Source organism: Drosophila albomicans, chromosome 2R, assembly GCF_009650485.2.
Source record: "Drosophila albomicans strain 15112-1751.03 chromosome 2R, ASM965048v2, whole genome shotgun sequence".
Classification (NCBI taxonomy): Eukaryota; Metazoa; Arthropoda; class Insecta; order Diptera; family Drosophilidae; genus Drosophila; species Drosophila albomicans.
In genome coordinates this window covers 15,383,692-15,403,116 of record NC_047631.2, presented here as the reverse complement: position 1 = coordinate 15,403,116, position 19,425 = coordinate 15,383,692, and the positions used below count along the sequence as shown (strand labels likewise).

At 41.5% G+C, this 19,425-nt stretch overlaps 4 protein-coding genes across 4 annotated transcripts; 1 reads left to right on the top strand and 3 right to left on the bottom strand.

Moving 5' to 3' along the window:
* Positions 1-286: 286 nt before the first annotated feature.
* Positions 287-1,661, bottom strand: LOC117573443 (uncharacterized). The gene is made up of 2 exons (XM_034256664.2): positions 1,318-1,661; positions 287-1,051 (listed from the first exon to the last, which is right to left on the bottom strand). Exons 1-2 carry the CDS (start codon positions 1,646-1,648, stop codon positions 741-743), a joined length of 642 nt encoding a protein of 213 aa, XP_034112555.2. The 5' UTR covers positions 1,649-1,661; the 3' UTR covers positions 287-740.
* A 6,225-nt stretch (positions 1,662-7,886) lies between these two features.
* LOC117575292 (uncharacterized) lies at positions 7,887-10,983 on the top strand. The gene is made up of 4 exons (XM_034259439.2): positions 7,887-8,588; positions 9,120-9,438; positions 9,503-9,804; positions 10,566-10,983. Exons 1-4 carry the CDS (start codon positions 8,078-8,080, stop codon positions 10,631-10,633), a joined length of 1,200 nt encoding a protein of 399 aa, XP_034115330.2. The 5' UTR covers positions 7,887-8,077; the 3' UTR covers positions 10,634-10,983.
* Positions 10,984-11,072: 89 nt separating this feature from the next.
* Positions 11,073-12,878, bottom strand: LOC117575283 (uncharacterized). Its single transcript, XM_034259426.2, has 3 exons — positions 12,530-12,878; positions 12,017-12,192; positions 11,073-11,956 (listed from the first exon to the last, which is right to left on the bottom strand). The coding sequence occupies exons 1-3, from the start codon at positions 12,620-12,622 to the stop codon at positions 11,377-11,379; spliced, it is 849 nt and encodes a 282-aa protein (XP_034115317.1). The 5' UTR covers positions 12,623-12,878; the 3' UTR covers positions 11,073-11,376.
* Positions 12,879-14,868: 1,990 nt separating this feature from the next.
* LOC117574749 (uncharacterized) lies at positions 14,869-18,534 on the bottom strand. Its single transcript, XM_034258689.2, has 5 exons — positions 18,417-18,534; positions 16,125-16,500; positions 15,915-16,061; positions 15,577-15,713; positions 14,869-15,512 (listed from the first exon to the last, which is right to left on the bottom strand). The coding sequence occupies exons 2-5, from the start codon at positions 16,490-16,492 to the stop codon at positions 14,986-14,988; spliced, it is 1,179 nt and encodes a 392-aa protein (XP_034114580.1). The 5' UTR covers positions 16,493-16,500; positions 18,417-18,534; the 3' UTR covers positions 14,869-14,985.
* Between the last annotated feature and the right edge of the window lie 891 nt (positions 18,535-19,425).

Genomic DNA, 19,425 nt, shown 5'->3' with positions numbered 1-19,425 from the left:
AGAATCAAGCAAATTATTGTACAATCTTGTTATGGCATTCATATCTGTTGCAGCGATAACACAGCGTACCACAATCTGACAAATTAATGACAAAAGACGAATAATAAATAAGACTTTTTCTATGGCAAGTCGACTATTATATGCTCTTTAAATATTATATAGAAATATTAATTAAACTTTTAATTTAAATAAATATATTAATATATTTTAGTTTAAAAATAGGTAATAAAATTATGTTAAACGAATTCTTGTCACTAAAATGTATAACTTTTGAAAGGGTATCCACAGTATCTAGATACTACAAGCTGGGCTGTTACGGCTGCTGTGAGTAGGTTGCTTTGCTTGGGATGTTGCTGCTGGCAACACAATACGAGCTGGACTGAAATAAACTTTCACCAATTTCATAAAACGAAGAGCAGCATCAGCCGCAGAGGCAAGCAACACAAAGCAGCATTGCGACAGTGTCAGAGGCAGCAACTGCGGCAGCGGCAGTGGCATCTATGAATAATGAACAAAGACAGAACCATTGCACAGGAAGCAATGGCTGAAGTTGAATTGTTTACCCGCCAGGCGCTAGAGGAGAGTTACGGCCCTGCCCTAAGCAATTAGACAAGCGTTCCCCTTTGTTCCACGCCAAATAAATTAATCAAAGTTAGAGCTAAACCTACAACTAGTCGACGAGCACAAACAAATCAACAGCAAGTACATCCAATAGTGAACAAGCAACCAACTTGCACTACTTAGTTCGTCCATCCTCGATATGGTGAAGGCTCCTCGGAGACAATTTGAATGCGTCCCGCTGCTCGACGACGTCGCTTGTGATGATGTCCCTCGCCGGTGACATATGAAATGCTGTGACTCGACTCGTGTCCCTGCTGCGCAGCACTTTTTAGACCCACCATGCCTGCCAACATCAGAGCCACCATTGCCACGCCCAGTGCTTTCATGGCGAGTGCTCCGATGCCTCCAAGTCCGAGGACTGCCATCATTTTGCCAAACATCAATGCCATGGCTAGAATGAGTCCCTGGCCTTTGTCCTTCTTGCGTGCCTCTGTGAAATGGACAACACATTGGAATTTATGAGTCTGTGGCTGCATGTGGGATGAATGTTTGTTCACTTGGGTACATAAATCAGTTTTGGTCGGTCACTTGACTGCAATCAGTGGCCTGCAAATGCAATTTTGCAATTTAGACCGAAAGTATGGACAAACAATTTTTAATCTTTTTTTTTAAGCAAACACCAAAAGTTACGGGCAACTACTCGTATAACTAAAAATAGTCATAATCCTATTAAAAAGTTTTGTGTTTGCCACACACCTGTTATTTCTCCTGCCTTATGCTCCTCCACCAGCAAATCTGACAACTTTAAATTGACCTCATGTGTGCGCAAATACGAAGCCAAATTGTCGAGTAATGACGCATCGGTCTGGGACTCCGATTCGTTTCCATTCAGCGGCACAATTTCTAGTCCTCGCATTATCACCAATGGTTTTTCACTTTTACTGAGATTTCTCAGCACATTTTTCATTGCTCTCTCGCCTCGACACAGCAATGTTGTTGGCTCCTGGTCACAATTTTCCAACCATTCGCCATTCGTTGAATAGAATGCACAGCACAGCAGGCCGAGTAAGTACAGCAGGCGGCACATGTCGTCAAAGCGTTTGAATATCAACTAAAGGCCTTGACAATGGCCTGGTCATATTTTATAGTCAACTCGATTCTGTAGCACTTTCCCAAGGCCAAGGCAGTGAAGCATCCCGAAAAGCAAATTGTCACAAATGAAAATTAAAACAATGGCTTTGAAAAGAAGTTCGAAATGCTTTCGGTTTGCGTTTTTATGTTTTTTCTATTTTTTTTTGTAGTTTGCGTTGCAATTTTCTTCTTCAGTGGCCGTTGCAATTTTCAATTTTCAACGGTCAGTTGGTTTAGACAGCCGCATGGGTTCCGCTTCGCTGCATCTCAGTAAGTTGGCTCGCTCAACTTGGTAGCTCTCAAAATTATACAAATTAGACAAACGCCAAGTGCTGCTGCAGGCATATTTCTAACACACACACCTTACAGATTATAGGCCCGATGGTTGGTTTAGTTCGCACAATTGTCTCCACGGAAAGGCCTGAAACCTTAAACGGCTCTATTAGCATAGCATGAGCGTGTCCCCATCTCAGTCGTCGGGTTAGAAAAGCGAAAGTTACCAAACAGTTTTGATTGCTTCGCCTAATGCGAGTCTAAGTCTCTTTCAAGCATTCAACATGTTTTGTTCGCACTGCTCATAAAAAAAAAAACAACAAAAACAAAGAAGTAAGAAAAAACGAAACCAAACCAAACAAAAAAAGTGAACCGCTTAAGCGTACAAAAGGGTTGCCGGTCTCGGGGTTAATATGTCGAGCCTTTTGCAAAGCAAGTCAAGTGGCCAAAGACTCGAAACTCGTGTGTGCTGTCTACGTCAGCTGGCTGTCTGACGGGATCTTCACTATTCGCTGTGCATTTCATAAGCTTTGGCTGTCTAACACCTTTCGACTATTTTGTAATACTGCACAACGTATTAATCAAATTGACGTGACTTAAGTTGGTGAGCCTCAATATCACGTCAAAAGAAATCAGTATCCAGCATCAAGCGAACGTCGAGCTTCGAATAATGATCATTGATCATCATTGCCATCATAATAATAATAATCATTATCATCATGATCATCATCATCATTGACGTAGTCGCGCTCAGAAAGCAATAACTTTCACTCTCGATGTATTAATTTTTATATTTAACATATTGTTGTTCACAACCAATACTAGCTCAACTCACACATACATTCACACAGTTACTCAGATACAGATAAAATTGCTGGAAATTTGAAGCTTCTCATCACAAAATATTTTTTGTATCCGCAACAACAAAACAAGCCAAGCCGAAACATTATTGAACTGCGCTCGAACCCCGCTCTTCGCATCATGTGAAGTCAACCAAAATTGATCTGAACTCGTTACGTTTGCCTTTTGACGATGACGGCGACGCGACGGCGACGGTGATGGCAATAAAAAGAAAGTATCTACCATCTCGCATCGACCGTTGTTTGGTATTGCCATTACCATTAACCATCAGCAGAAGCAGAAGCAGATCATCAGCCAACATCGGCAGCAGCCGGGGAAGCGGACCCCGGTCGCTCTTCCATGGAAAGCGTTCGGCTCACAAAGTTCAATTCGATTCGTTTCATTTGAGTGGGACCATTGTGGCTTCATTGAGGTAGACTATTGTTGTTGTTCTTGTTGTTGTTGCCTAGATCTGTATCGGCAACTTGTTGTAATTGATTGTTGTGCAGCATCATCAAGCTTCTCATTATGGTTTATGCTTTATGTTTGAGCCCCAAAGATTGCCTTTGCACCACTCTATTTTCAATGAGCTGCAATATGCATTGTTGTATGCAATTGATTGAGTGGAGCTGCAACCGCATCGTGGGTGGGGTGAGGCAAGTATCTGTGTCTAATGAGGTATCCACTGTGGCACACTATATTGGATAGTATGGATGGATTTATAATAACAGTAGCAAATCATGTGCAATGAAGTAATTTACGGATTGCTTTAATTGAATTTACAATAACGTTTAAGCGACTAACACCTACACGTTAAATTGGAATATGTCTTAATATATTTCTTTCAATTTTGATTGATAATGAACTAAGTATTAAAAAAAGGAAAGTATTAGTTTAACTTTAATATTAGAAATTGGGAAATGAATTTGAACTTTCTTCGATCTATTAATTTCCTTCTATTTTTTGCCTTCTCTTTTTAATAACAAAATTGCTGATGCCAGCAGAATAGTATTTGTTTTGAAGTGTTTCCCCCATAACATCTGTCTACTTCAACTTACTATCGTATTCCTTTGTTAACTATAAATTTGCATTCCCTTCCTACACTGTTCGATAAACAATGTTTTCTGTTTTGTTCTCACATCATTTTTGTTTTATTGCCACTGAGAAATGCTGTCGCAAAAGCATTTTAATAAGTTAGTAAGTGACATTTCTTAATTTAAGAGCGAACTTGCTATTGTGCTACTTACATTAATTGTATTTTCATTCATCTTTATTTATTGTGTCTATTTGAATGTAAGAGTAGTCAGATATTTAAAATAATTAACTCCAGCTAAGGTATTAAAATTAATAAATAATTTATTGCATTTCTACTACTATTTTACTACTACTCTGCCCAGAAAATACTTTTTGTAAAATTGAATCTGACATTTTCAACTTTAACATTAAAGCCCCAAAGGCTGCCACAAAAATCTCTGCCTAAAAGTATGCAGCAATATCCGAGAAAAAGACAATTTCGGTTGCATTGCAACACCACAAAGATTTTAATTACAATTGTAATAAAAAGGCTTACGATGGATCCACCCTGTTAGGAAATCAACTTGGAATTAATTAGTGTAATTGTGGTGACTGGCAACTCTTCAATTGTATTAAAGGAGAAGCCACATGAGCCGCTCATATTGTTAACAATGAGTGTTTGCCTGCGTACTGTCTATAGACTGGTGAAATCTAATGAAAATGCGCGAGTACTCGTACGTATTTAATTAGAAAACAATTAGATTAAAATAAATTAAACGAAGCGCTGGGCGCAGTCAATCGATTAGACAGTCAAGAAAGAAAAATAAACAAGAAGCAACACGAAGCAAAACACGAAATCGCAACAGTGTCTAAAGAAATAAACTAAAATACAATACAATACAATAAACAAGTGGCGAAATTCGTGCCGGAGAAAATAAAACGAAAACAACTTTGGGGAGACAACAAAACAACATTAACTACACTCGTTCATATTGACTGGCTAACGATTAGAGAAAAATAAAAGAAAAGTTATTCAAGAAAATGCAAACAAAAAAAATATAAAAAAAACATATAAAATTACTTTAATTGGCACTCAAGTCTAAAATACTTGCATTTTTTGCATGTCTCTCAGTCATTTGCTTGGCCATGCAGAGGAAATTATAAACTACGAAAGCCAAAAAAAACCAGTTTGATATGAAGTAGACTTTTAGCTAAGCATTATATCTCGGCATTCTGTATAAGATTCCGACTTTCATTCATAGAACTAAACAATTAATACAGCTAAATTAGCGATTTCTTAATTGGGATGTTGCTAAGGCACTTAATTATTCAGCTCTCATTGTTCACTTGATAAGCGAGCGAGCAACTTGCTTTCTGCCTTAAGCCTAGAGGGGCTCTTGGTCAATTCAAGTTTTTGGAGTTTCTGTTTCTAAAGCAATCAGAAACACACGCCAAGTGCGACTGCGAGTAGAACAATAACAAAACAAAAGATACAAGTCATAAGCTGCTCTTTTTCGCAGTTAGCCCAAAGCAAACGAAACTTTTGCAGAAAATAAATTATTTTTGTTATAAATTATGAAGCACAATTCCATTAAGTGCAATGAAAATACTTTAAAACCCATGTCTCTAGACGCAGCTGAAAATTGGTTGTTTAATAGGCCGATATGTGTGAAATGCGACTGTTGTCTAGATATTTTTAGTATTTTAACGCACTCGTATCGTATGTTGGTGTGCCCTGCTTTAACTGGATCCGGTTGCGGTTTGTGGACCGAGTCAAGGATCATTAAACTTTTGCGATGCACACGCACATGTCAACAGACTCCACCATACCATGTATATAGCATAGAGAGACAAACCTAAACACAATACGGGTAAGAGTACGACTTTGACTTTGACTATGTTAGTACATCGCACGCACAGCTGACACAGTGTGCGATTGGTTTTGAATTACCACTTTCAGTGGCAATGGCAACGCCCGCAACAGCTTGTCATGCCACAGCACGCCATGCTGTTGCTACTTTCCTTTCATGGCCATGGGCGAGTTGGGAGCCTGGACACTGTTGCACTTTGCTGATGCCGCAGCAGCTGCTGTTGCTAGTGCTGTTGCCATTGCTTTCTTACTGTTAATCGAAACCACGCAAACCGCTTCACATTACTAACGCTTTTGTGGCCAATGCGCCAACGGCTGGTTGCCATTGACCGTGAAGAGGACAATAGTGCGTAAATTTTGGTGTTGAGTTGCCAACTCGATAACGAGTCACAGCCAATGGGCTGTGATTGAGTACTAACTGTTGCTGCGGGATTATGGCAATTATGTTGTATAGAGAAAAACGACAGTCGACCAGGTGCAAAATGGTGCCACAGAATGAACGGTCGAGGTCTGATTGCCATTGCCTCCGAATTGCAGACAACAGCGGCGTGCGTGCGGCCAAAAACTTGTGGCAATTATATCGAGCACTCAGCAAGCCTGCGTGACTGCTAAAGTGAATTTGTTATTAGCCCCATCCAAGATGCTGCTGAAGCAGCAGCAACGGCAGCGGCAGCCACATTCAACGCATTCATAGATACGATTAGATATTAAGCTTGTGTGTATGCAAGCCTCGGCGCCTCCCCACCCATTTCCTTTCCCTTCTGGTGTCTGGTGTGTGTGCAACAGAATGTAACTGAGACGCCACAGCACAGCAGCAGCCAATGCTGCGGCTATTTATGAAAAACGAGAGCTAATAGTTCGTTTCACTTTTCTTTTATTATTTATTTATGTTTATGCGCTCACATTTATCTATGTGTTGCACTTGTTGACTACTCCCAACCAATTGAAGCGACGAGGCGTGCCTCATGTAGGCACTAGCTGAACCTCCTTCTTCCATCCTCCCCCCTTGTTACACCATCATCCCCACACTGCTTTAAATGCTATTCCATCTGTTCGCCGTTGTCTTAATTGCCAGCGTCGGCTTTGTTTGCTTTTACTTTTGCTTGCAAAATTGTTTTGTTCAAATTACTCGTAAATTAATGAGCAGAAAATTAACCACATTAGAGCATTGGTCCCATTGCGGGGCATTACGGGGTGCACAGCAGGACGCAGCCTCGTTGCGAAGTGGCATTTGGCTTATTGCCAAGTGCCTATTGGCATTGCCATCTAATTGGCTAAGCCCTTGAACCTTTATCAGCGCTAAACTCCCGCGGAGATCAAAGCTTGGTAAGCAAACGCATTACAAACATGCAAAAGATGCAACCTCTGCACAGTGGGACAAATTGTCACATGACAGTGCCATAACAAATATAAATGATAATATGAATTTATGAATTTTATTTTTATTATTATGAGTTAATTCATATTTTATATATATATTTTAAGACCAAGTTGAAGTACAAACTTTAGACTTAATAAAAAAAGAGATTTATTTTGTTGGCTCTATATTACTTTCTGAAACCAAAAATCTTTTTTAATGAAGTTTTTGAATTAAGAAAGGCTCGCTATTATTCGTCAATCTTTATCATTGCAAATTTTAGTGTGGGCGCATGACTTAAGTGTTACAAAAGAATTTATTTGCTAAAAGTTGGAAAATAATACAAAACTTTTTAAAACCTAAAAAAAGATTTTTAAAACAAATTTCAAAGTATTAAATATCATAAAGAGATGATCATACAATTATTATTATTATATTTTGTTATTATAATTAATTAATTAAGTTTATTTTGTTTATTTTAACTAAACAACATTATGCGATTAAAGTGCTTTTCAAAGATATAATAATTTAGAAATAGTTGTTGAATATTTGCAAATTAAGTGGTTTGTGTAATTTAAGCCCACTGTAAACAACTTGATTGGCCGTTACGATTGGATGATGATGCCCGTTGAGCGATGGCCGCCACTCAGCTAGTTGTCTTGAAATCAAAACTGTATCAAAATGATTCGCTGCAAAATACAAATGACGTTGCAGCGATGCCGCTGTCGACGCCAATGTTGGTTGCCGCTGCAGCGATCGCTGTGCCATGGTTGTTATTGTTGTGGCTGCTGCTCGACTTAACAATAAAACTGAGTTGCATGCTACATCGAGTAATTAGTCTTTGATAGCGGCGTGTTGCAACGTACTGCAGCAGCTGCCAACTTGTTGAAGAACATCCATATGAAGGATACGCCGCGTGTTCGTCCTTTCCCTGTGCTGTGTCGTGTTGTGTTCGAATTCGATTTAAAAAACAATTGCTTGGACTGCAATAAATAAATACAAAATCACAATAAACATTAATAAATACAAATATGCTGCAATACATCGCTATCAGCTGTGCGTTACTGGCACTTTTATGCCAACAGCCAACATCTGCTGCGATTCACAGACGCAGTGGAGCCAAAGCAGCCAATGCACTTGCCACCGAGCCCGAAGTCGAAAGCGCTGAGGTTGAAACGCCCAACACAGAGGATACGAATCCAGCGGCGAGTCTGGAGAACACCGACCTGCTGGATAAACTCAGTTGGAAGTGCGCTAACAACGCCAGTTGCTTGGCCGGCGTTGCTAATGGTATTGCGGCATCCTATCGACGAGGCGAGACCATCAAGTTGGGGCTCTTCGATTTAGTCAAGCTGCCGGCACTGGACGAGGCGCACAAGCATAAATGGGGCACCGGCCGCGGACTCTCCAGCTTCATGGACTTTGTCAGTGGCAACGCCATCCGAGTGCCCGTTGGCCCAATGGTGTTTAGCGTGCAGCGTGCTGAAGATGATAGCGATTACATTGAAGTGGCGCTGCTGAAGAAGGCATCGAGTGGCACAGGTAGAAAGAGAAAGAGCACTTATTCTGGATTAGATTGATCTGCCTCTAATTGGCTGGCAGCTGGCACTCTAATCCAGCTAATAAATCCCAACTGAAAAACACACACCCACACACCCGAAGTGCCAGAAGCTAGTTCAGTTTAACTTGTAGTGCTTGGCATGCCGCACACATTCAACCGCCAGTTGATTTAATGCGATTGACATTTAACAAGAGGCCACTGGCAACATATGTCAAATGTGACTCCATAACACGTTATGTTATTCCCTTTCTTGGCCAAATGCTGACAGGACTCCTGACGCATATAAATTTTTTGACTTTGCCAGGCCTAGTTTGCTATTATTTATATTCATTAGGTGTGACGCTCGTTGCGGAGATGATGACGTTGAAAACATCAATCATATCACATCACACCAATTCAAACCAATTCGAATCCCGTATCCTTATCCCGTTTCCAAGTCCTTGACTTAGTAGCACCATTAAAGCCAAAAAGCCTTAAACGTGTCTTGATTTCCAAATGTATATATATAACAGGACGCCTTCAGGGTAACGGCGGCGGCGGTGGCGGACTCCTTGGAGGCGGTGGCGGCGGCGGCGGAGGTCTGCTGGGCGGAGGCGGTGATAATGGCGGTGGAGGATTATTGGGCGGACGTCGACGTCACCAGAAAGAGGATAAGAAGCAGTTCCAAATGTACATACCCATGTATCTGGCAGCCACAACCTTTGGCTGGACAATGGTGGCTGCCAAGGCTGTTGGCTTGTTGACGCTAAAAGCTCTCATTCTATCGAAAATAGCCTTTGTAGTAGCTGCCATAGTGCTAATCAAGAAACTAATGGACAACGCTAGTGAAAAGTGAGCAACAACAAACAATTAATTGCAGCCGCAGTGTAAATTGTAATGTAATTAAAATTTACAGAATGATGTACCAATTTCCGGAGCACTCTCCCTATATGATGCCCTATGGCATGGACTATCCCATGCATGCAGCCGAACTATCACCGGAAATGTATCCGGGCGCATTGCATCAACTCGCCGTGGCGGGCGGTGGTCAGGTGCCGCATTCGGGCCATCCGGGCGTGGAGAGCATAACCGCTGAGAGCCATTTGCACTCGCAGGTATCGGGAGATGGCAACAACAACACCAACGTAATGGCCGCTCTTGGGGGCATTGGCGGGTTGAGTCACAAAATTAAACGTGAGGATTCGTGGATAGCAAAGAGTAAGTGGATTTTGTGCGGCGCCATAAAACAGGTTTATCCTTGTTTCAGATAGGCAGGGCCAAGAGGCCGTTACGTTTTGGTTTTGGTAGATCGCCTGGCCAACTGTGGCGTAATCCAGGCTATGCTCTTACCAATAAACTTGTCATGGCTGCTGGTGTTGCTGGGGCGAGTGTAGCAGCAGATGATGAGGATGATGACTGAGTAGTGCATATTAAAAGAACTGCTTGGCTGATAGCTCATAGGTGACTCTGGTGTTTGCTTAAATTGAATGCACACTATGAAAATTCACTCATATTTTCAAGCTCTTAAGAAGATTAAGATCTCTCGAACATTATTCTAGTCACTTCGAAACAAAACGCGCACTCATAATATTTTTGTTTTATTATCTCCGAAATATTAATTTGCAATATGCATTCAAACCACACTAAATTCGCATAGACGAAACTAAATTTGGTAGTTTAATGGCCTCTTAAGGCAGCCAATAAATTAGTGCCTTATACTATATTCAAACAAAAGCACACACACACTCAATCTACCCGCATTTAAGCGCTCTCTTGAGCTGAGTATGTGAAATCGTTGCATACTTTGCGGCTGCACGTAAAGTAAGCACACAAGCAGACTATCAAAAGAAGGCGAAAGTTTCCATTTACCCAACTGATTGCAAACTTATTTCTGCTCTTAATGAACTATTTCATAAGTTGCACAAGGAAACTTGATGTTAAGTTCCCCCCGTGGAAATTTACAACTATTTTCCTTGCAGACACACCGGCTCGACGACCTTTCATCTATAATTATGTGCAACCGCAGATGCCCTTCTACCGCTCCTAAATCAAAAAAAAGATGAAAACCAATAGAACTCAAATGAAGCTTAGCCAATTTGTGCAGCTTTGGCCCCAACCGCTACCAAAGACCGCTGAGAGGACAGGAGGAGGTGAGGTTATGCTGCCATATGACCATCTGATGTGACGCACGCGTCTGGCAAACGAGGAATGCTTTGAGCTGCTTATAAACATAATTAACTTATTTATTTATAATATTTATTGATTTGTTGATAGTTTAGAATAACCTGATACACACATTTAGTATAGATTTTCCGAATAATTAGCAATGAAATGCTACAAAAATTAAAAAAAAAAAAATTAAATAAAGAAGTGAGCAAAATATGGCTCAACATTGTAGTTGTTGTTGTATGTCTTTGTTATGTTTTTATTAAGTAATGGATACATAATTAACATATCATATAAATAAGTAATAAATATTAATATAAATAAATATTAATATAAATAAATAAAATTAATGAAAGTACAATGATATGAAGCGGAAATTAAGCTTAAGTGAAAATCAAGTATACGCAATGTGGTTACAATGTGAGAAATAGAGATCTAGTGAAACGAAACAATTAAAATAATCAGAGAACAGAAGAGAGAGTTAGAGCGTGGGAAACAAAGTATAAGAGAGCAGCGAAAAGAGAAAGTATTTATCTTAACTAAATTGAGGATCTCAAGGTTCCCAATTAAATAAATGCAACATTTGTCAAGCACGAAGCTTCTTCAATTTTCGAGTTCAATCTTTTATTGCACCACCTTGGTTGGCTGCTGAGCGTTGTAGGCCATGTCCTGCGCGTCCTGTGATAATATGTGGGCAGGCACTTCGGCCAAGCCTTCGACGAATCCATCCAAAGCACGTGACCAGCCGGCGCTATAGCTATCATGATGCGATGGTACTTCCACAATTGTCTTCTTCTGCGACAGCAATTTCTTCAGCGATATGATGACGGCCAGTAGTAGTGCAATCTTCGACACAATCAGAGCCTTACCGGCCAGCAAAAAGAGTCCTTTCAACAAAAGAGCTCCCACCATTCCCGTCTTTGCAGCCATCATCATCATCAGTGGGCCCATGTTCTTCATCTTGCCGCGTCCCTCTTCCAGGGCCTCAATTGGACGCACAGAGAATCCAATGTTGACGCTGCCTTTCGGCTCGCTGCTCATAACGAAATCGGCATTATCCGAGAATTTATAGCGCAGCGAGCGAGAGCGTACGAATCGCCACAATTTATTGGCTATAAGTAATCCGTAAGATTCCTCATCCGAATCCATGGCACGTGCCAGCAAAAGTTCATCTTCAGGATCGTCTGGCACATCAGGAATATCTCTGTGAATTGTACAATTTATAGAGGCTTAATTTTCTAACCAATTCATACTGCCCATTCACCTATTGCGTGAGACTCTGAAATTTTCGCTAAGATCAATGTTGGATTTCTTTAACAGACGATCCATAAAGACAATGGTTTTGAGCATCGTGCACGAATGATTGTCATTTTGAATGCACCTCTCGTTCAACTTGATCATTATCTGCTCATCATTTCGATGGCCATAATCGCTGTTTATCTGTGGATTAAAAACAATAAAAGTCAACCAATTAGACGAAGGTCTTTAAAAAAGCAACAGTGTTTTTTCGCGATAAGAATATTATTTTTTTTTTTGGCTTCTTAAGTCGAATAGTCGGTGACCTTCTTTAAGTCCAGTATCAACAAAAGGATGACACTTTAGAATTATAGCTCACGGGCAGTGTTCAGACATTTGTGAGGTTGGCCATTGATCCCGGTCTCGCGGTCAATGCAAAGAGAAATATCCGCTTCGCTTGAATTCGTGTGTAATTTTTCACTCTTATCGTTGACACTTTATTCTTTTCTTTTTTATTGCGAGAACTTTCGTTTGACCTTACCGAGTTGTCGCTGCCACCTAGAGTGGGTGTGGCATGTGCCGCCGTCATGACGATGGTCATCCCCAGTAGCGTATAAATAGTAAATGTTTGCATTTTGTTGGTCGTTGCTTCTGCAGCACTCTCGATAAGTTGATTAGTTGCGTTGTCTTGTGGAACGCGTTTGTTATTGAAAGCACTAAGATAATTTCTGTTTCACAATGGCATGAATATCCTGGCACACACACACAAACACAAGCTGGACAAACACTTCAACACTCAACGTCCGCGTCGTCGCTTTTCCGTCTACGCTCTGCACAGATGTCACGTCGACTGTTCTGCTGCTGCTGTTGACATCGTCGTCTTATAAGAAAACCTAATGCGAATTTTCCGCCAACGTTTTCGATTTTATATGAAAAGCGGCTAAAAGCGCCACAAACACAATACAGGCCTGCTTCTGCCGCTGCCGCTGTCGACGTTGGTTTTTGCAGCGTCTCCGTCGACGTCAGCTGGCCAATTTACTTTGAATCAAACTGGTCCCACATAGTGGGCCCAAGAGCATCCAGCACACAGCTCGCAGCTTGTTCAGCAAGTTTAAGGAAATTCTGGAAAAAAAAACGTTTGTGGCCTTGTCTTTGAGCCAACATCACAACAGTCGACCAATTGGCTTTGGCTTTTGTTTATGTTGACGACAAGTTCTGTTGCGTTTTCTGGCTTTGCTTTTGTCTCTACGAAAACAAAGCCGCTGAAAGTAAACAACAGACCCAATTCCCAACAATAACAACAACAACAACAGCAGCAACAGCAGCCGACCAAATTTCCCACACACTCTGCAATGCAGCAAGGGCGGAGGAGGTGGAGCATCGATATTACCAGCGACTACGACTCGCATTCAAACATGAAAAACTTTTTAGTTGCTCCAATTAAGAGAAGCCTGTTTGACAGACACGCATCACACATAAGAGGTACAGTGTCTCGATGATTGTAAAATCTCGCAAAGGGAAAGTCGCCATATTATAAAAATATATCCTGCGGAAATCGTAAAAAAAAAATTTTGTACATTGCAATTTAAAATAAATGGAAAGTTGGTCATTATTTTAAAAACTATTAAATTTGATAATATGTCCACTACAGCAATAACTATAAACATTAAACATTGTTTAACAATTTAAAGTAGTGTTTGTAACAAGTGCCGTTATTTCGCATATTACAAACCAATTTAGCTCAGCTTTTGCTTGTCGTTGCATGTTGAATTCAATTTTGACATGCAAATTGTTAGTTCACTTAAATGCAAAATAGGGCCTTTATGTTGCCTTTAGTTGGCCCAGTAAATCAAATCATTTGGAATAGCAAGGCAAGTGCAAGTTATTTTGGCCACAATTGGCCACAAGAGCTACTCGAATTTTGCGAATTTTGCGAAGCAAACCGAAGTAGGCTAACATGAGTGGTTGCTGTGGCAGCTACAAACGGTGCTGGCTGCAAAATGTGGCACGCCACGAAAGCGGCAAAACCGCTACTTCGATATCCAACCATAAACCGTTGGCTACACTCGTATTTGTGCCTGCGTCTATTCGTTTGTTGCATTGCGTTTGTCCGAAATCAAGTCACACACACCAAAATCAAAATCATCTTGTCCCCGTTCCCGTTCTCGCTGTCGCTTAGTTACTTGGCTATTTGCTCGCCAGAGTCATAACAGTTTCTCATGTGCTCTGCCACTGGCTCTGCCGCTGGTGCAGCTTTCTTTCGGAAAATGTGGTCCAGTCGGATAGTCTAAGTCTGGCGCTGTCGTCAACACTTTTTAAGCTGTCGCCATCGCCATGGCCATGGCCAGGACAGGCAGCAGCGCTGCTGTTTTGGCATTGACTTTGAACTGCCAACACTACTGTATTTGCAACGAGGTCTTATCTGAGAATACACCGACTTCAAATTAATAAGCAAGCAAAGATAATCTCTGCAATCTAAATTTTCTTTCCGGTCGACACTAGAATGCCTATATGGCAAAGAATAGAAAATGCTAGTGAAATTAACTGTTGCATATTCCATGTGTATTTTCGGGTAACTGTTGTAGCAACCCTCGTTGAAGAAAAGCAAGATTGAACACGCCAGGCCACTTTTCCTTTGCATTGGCTGTCAATTTCTCGCCTCGGCATTTCATTGCCTTAATTAAAAGCTGCATTTTATTTGTAGCAAACTTCAAAGGCAAGCAAAAGTAGCATAATGCAGAATTTGGTAAAAAAAAAAATAATGAAAAAAAATCACATTGAGAAGTGAAACTCGTGCTGTTAATTAGCAACAAACCCCTCGACAAACCAAAATGCTACCAGCTCCCCCTTTTTCTGCATCAAATTTTGAAGACATTTACTTTGAACTTAACATTGAGCTTTTATTTACAGTTAGTGTAATAAATATGCTTATAGGAATGCAATAACAAAAGCGCGAGCCTGACACGAACTGTCTCGACCTGCCACGACCATCATCATTTAACTCTTCTGCTCCGTCGCAGGCGCGGCAGCAATGTCCTTGCCTGTATTGCGGCCATAGTAACCGTTGTATGCCGCTTCCTGGGCATCGCCAAAGCTAATAGAGTTGCCACCCACTTGCGGCTGAGGCTGGCCCACATTGCTCTTGCTGTAGTAGTCGCTGTACGGCTTGGCAAATGATGGGCCCTGGTTGTAATAGGGTCCGGGACCGCCATGTCCTCCCTCATAGTGCTCGTGATGATGATAGTAGGTGGCAGCGCCTACGCCTTGGGGCGTGTATTCTGGGAATGTGTTCTTGTTGCCAAAGAGGCCAGACAGTCCGCCACCAAAGGCACCGCCCACACCACCTGGCGGGCGGCAGAGCTTGAAATAGGCAAAGAGACCGGGCAGAATGATGGCAGCCAGACCGAGAATCTTCTTTAGACCAGCAATGCCCAGAATGAAGGGCAGGAAGAGCAGCAGCTTCAGCTTGAAGATCTTCAGTACCAGCAGCAGAGGAATAATCATCTTCTTTAGCTTCTTGCGAGCTACAAGTAAAATGTAAAATTATTAGTCTTCATCCCATGCATTGTTAAGCACTTTTGTACTTACAGAAGTGTCCAGCACGCTTGTTCTCAATGACATCCAGTTCATCATCAATGTCATTGCCAATGAAGCGTGCCTCATAGCGACCAGCCTCAGTCAGCTCCTCTGGCCATTCCACCTCCAAGGCAGTGGACTTGATAAAGCTGCAGGGAGACAGACACAAAAGAGACAGAAAAGAAACCGTGTCAAAAATGAAATTGTCATATTTTATGCGGAAGTGTGTGAATAATTTAGAGGCTCACTCCCCCAGACAATTAAGCGACCCACATTAATTCTCTTGACCCACGCGCCAAGAAACTCAAAATCATTTGCCTAATTGCGACAGAGTTAATGCTTCAACTTACCGCTCGGCACGACGCAAGGCGTATTTCACCAGCAAATTCCAGTCATCGTCCTCGGAACGTGGCTCCTCGGAGTACTCGAAGGGCTCCTGCAGCAGCGAACGCTGTTGAGTCTCGGGCAGACGCACAACACGAGCAAAGTCCGAAAGACTATAGAAAATTGATTAGATATTTAGTAAACACAACATTGAAATTAAAGTCATATTCTCTTACCGATACTGATCCTTGTAGAAAATCTCATCGAACGTGTTGAGGGCCTGTGTCTTAAAGCATTCGGAGAGATCTCCGCCCAAGCAGTTACTGTTGGTGCGCGCCAAGTAGGGATCATTGTCGTTGCCCAGCCCAAAGATGCTCAATATGGATGACCGTCCTCGCTCCTCTCCCACTCCCGGTTGACCTTGTTGCTGCTGTGGCGATTGCTGGAACTGCAACGTCTGCTGTTGCTGCTGCGGTTGCGGTGCATAGATCTGCTGTATGTTGTTGGACGACTGCTGGTCCGGTAGACGTAGACCGTCGCCGGCAACGAGGCCGGTGCCGCAACAGGCAATAGCGATAACGGTTAACAAGGCAAACGCTCTCATTGCGATGGCTGCAATAGAGAAAATTGTAGACACGTTCGTTTAGCTGCCAATCCGAATGGAAGATCAAACAAAATCAACATAAAAAACACAAGCAACACAACAAAAATTTAAAAACGATTTTCGGTTAATTGGCGCTCAACTGTAGTAAAACGGCGTCAATCGTGGTGTTTTCTCTGCGATTGGTGTCTCGGCTCTGAAGACACGCTTCAAGATGCAAACGACTCTCAACACGAGTCACAGCAACTGAGCGTGGATGTTGGTAACGTTATGAATGAGTATGAATATGAGTTTGAGTTTGCGTGTGCCTCTGTGGATTTTGGCAACTTTTACGCTCCGCTCATTGTTTATTTAGTTTATTGGCTAAGCTGATTGGCTTTAAGCAGATATGGGCTCGCCACACAACTGACATACATTAAAAGCAGCTGCAGTATGGCCATTGTCAATGCTAAAGCTCAAGCTTTCGCAACGCAACAGTTGCTAGCTGGCTGGCTGCCCGCCTCCTCGTTTGTGGCCATCTGCAATTATTTGTTATTTGTGTGGACACGTAATAACTCTCACTTTCTGGTTAACAGCAGCGTTTACTGCTAAAACTCACAGTTTGCTCCAAACTGTTTTACTGTAGACGAGCTTTTTTTGTTGTGCAGCTTTGGCGCCGAAATTCAACCAAAAACAAAAAACTGAGTTGGCTGCCCAAAGTGAAATGCAATGGAACCGGTTTAAAGCCGCTTAACCCTTTGGCCGCAATGAGGCGGCAAAAGCAAAAACACGTAATTGAAATTGTGTTAAATGCATAAAAAGCAAAGCTAATCTACTATAAAAAAGGTTTCACAGTCTCTCACTCTCATATGGTGTGGTCCCTATTGTCCCTTTTTTTGCGTTGAGGCTTGACTAATGCGATGCTGTCTGTTTAGTCGATGGTACTAAAACTCAATAGAGTGTTTTGGGTATTTGGGTCAATTGGCTGCGTCGTATGTCCGGTTGAAATTTGAACCAAACTATATTTAAATATTTGAAACATTTGATTTTTATATGGCTGCTCTCTTAGAATATATTTTTAAGATACGTGAGTGGCAGTTTAGGGTTTTCTATTCGCTACAACGCACAATTTCTAGTATTGCTGCATTTATCGGCTTCACAGCCACTATTTGTTATTGTGTTGTTGATATTGTTGTTGAGGAAAGTTGTTGTGCACAGCGGGAAAAGCACAATTGGATTTTATTTTCTAGAAACGAGTACATGGGAACGCCCCAGGCTATGCTCCAAACAACGCATTATGGCAAGTGTTTATGTTTATGGCAAATATGCTGGCGCTTGAAAGTCGGCAATAAAATTGAAATATTTAATTTAAATGCAAAAAATTCCGTAGCAGCCTCAAAGTATACAATATTGTTGGCTGACCACGGCAATGACCCTTGTTTACATAGGGCAAAATAATACCATTCAATTCACTCGAATTATTCAAATGAATGTGTTTGCCTTTAAATGGAAATTAATTGCTTTTATTTGAAATGATTCTGTTGAAAACAGACTCGCGTAACTTTGGTTTTAATCGATTGGGATCGATTGCAAAATTATCACTATTGTTAACGTTTTTGGATTTGTTTAGCTTTCAAATTAGCATTGACCATTGAAGGTCAATGAAATGTGGATGAGCCAACGAAGGAATTGCCCAATATGTGTATGCATATAAATATATGCAAATTTATGTTGTTGACCAATTAATTTAAAATCATTACTCCATATTCCGAAATATATGTAATTATATGAGTGTGTAATAATTTGTCTATATATGCCATTTCGTTACAGCTTACTTCACTTTTAATGTACGAACTTTTCTTATATCACTTTTCTTTTGTGCATATTACACAACACGTCGCACTTCATTTCACATTACTCTGTTTGAACTTTTGCGTTATTTATTTACCTTTTGTTGCTTCCTATAAATGCTTGAGGTGTGTGTGTGTTGTGTATATCCTTAACGTCTCACTTAAGACGACTTTGTCTTCAGCTGTCTTACAAGCGACTGTGTCTCTGCTGCTGGCCGGCAAAGATTTTATATGAAATGCGAGAAGTGCCGAGAAAGAGTGGCAGGCAAAAAACGTTGTTTTTGTTGTGCCCCAAGCCAACGCACAAAACAAAACAAAACAAACTCAAGCTCAACAGACAATGCCCAAGCCAAACCAAGACCTGGCTAGATCAGAGTTGTAGCTCCAGCCCACAACGGCGATGATGATGACGATGATGATGATTGCTGAGAGGCACTCGCGTGTCGTTCGATCGACGTCAACATGCTCACGATTGCGGTAGGTTGGGGTTGGCCAAGCAAACGATGTAGGTCTGTGGGCTGCGGCGTCAACGACTTGTTTGCGCGTCCGGCTGGCTGGCTGTCTAGCTGGCGAGCCGAACTTCAGAGCGCCTTGAGAAAATCCCAAAAATTATTGTGGCGCACGTCGAGGCCTTGAGTTAAATTCGAGTTTGATTAAAAGAGCCAACGACGTGGATGAGTCATATATACTGAGTACTGTGGATCAGCGGGAAAACGTACGTCACTGGGGCTGCATGAGATTATGTAACGCAAAACACAGAGGTAATAATCACTTTTACTGTTCAACTGAACTGGTTTGCAAAATCACCCACGAAAGCGGAGATGTGTTTTGTTTAAGCATTAAAGTCATGGCAAAATGTTAACAAACTGTTTTTTCTGCAGAAACTCAAGCGTAGCATCCGCGGTGCCGGATCAGCTCGATACATAGTTTTGTTTCTGTGTGCTACCAGCATCACAATTGCCACCACCTGATTATGCCACATGCTGCTGCTGCTGATGTTGCTGCAGTCAAAGTGTACTCCATTTTCATGGAAAATCCCCGAAATGTCGAAATGCAAAGCGCCGCACAAGCACAACTTAATTTTGGAAATTCCCTGTGGTTACGTTT

Excerpts from the sequence above, each read along its gene's own strand:
- LOC117575292 (XM_034259439.2), top strand. The coding sequence starts at position 8,078 with ATGCTGCAATACATCGCTATCAGCTGTGCGTTACTGGCACTTTTATGC. Across the intron at positions 9,439-9,502 it reads ATGGACAACGCTAGTGAAAA|AATGATGTACCAATTTCCGG; the intron begins GTGAGCAACAAC and ends TAAAATTTACAG. Across the intron at positions 9,805-10,565 it reads GGATTCGTGGATAGCAAAGA|ACACACCGGCTCGACGACCT; the intron begins GTAAGTGGATTT and ends TTTTCCTTGCAG.
- LOC117575283 (XM_034259426.2), bottom strand. The coding sequence starts at position 12,622 with ATGCAAACATTTACTATTTATACGCTACTGGGGATGACCATCGTCATG. Across the intron at positions 12,193-12,529 it reads TAGGTGGCAGCGACAACTCG|ATAAACAGCGATTATGGCCA; the intron begins GTAAGGTCAAAC and ends TTTAATCCACAG. Across the intron at positions 11,957-12,016 it reads TTCAGAGTCTCACGCAATAG|AGATATTCCTGATGTGCCAG; the intron begins GTGAATGGGCAG and ends TACAATTCACAG.
- LOC117573443 (XM_034256664.2), bottom strand. The coding sequence starts at position 1,648 with ATGTGCCGCCTGCTGTACTTACTCGGCCTGCTGTGCTGTGCATTCTAT. Across the intron at positions 1,052-1,317 it reads TAAGGCAGGAGAAATAACAG|AGGCACGCAAGAAGGACAAA; the intron begins GTGTGTGGCAAA and ends TCCATTTCACAG.
- LOC117574749 (XM_034258689.2), bottom strand. The coding sequence starts at position 16,492 with ATGAGAGCGTTTGCCTTGTTAACCGTTATCGCTATTGCCTGTTGCGGC. Across the intron at positions 15,714-15,914 it reads GCCTTGCGTCGTGCCGAGCG|CTTTATCAAGTCCACTGCCT; the intron begins GTAAGTTGAAGC and ends GTCTCCCTGCAG. Across the intron at positions 15,513-15,576 it reads CAAGCGTGCTGGACACTTCT|CTCGCAAGAAGCTAAAGAAG; the intron begins GTAAGTACAAAA and ends TTTTACTTGTAG.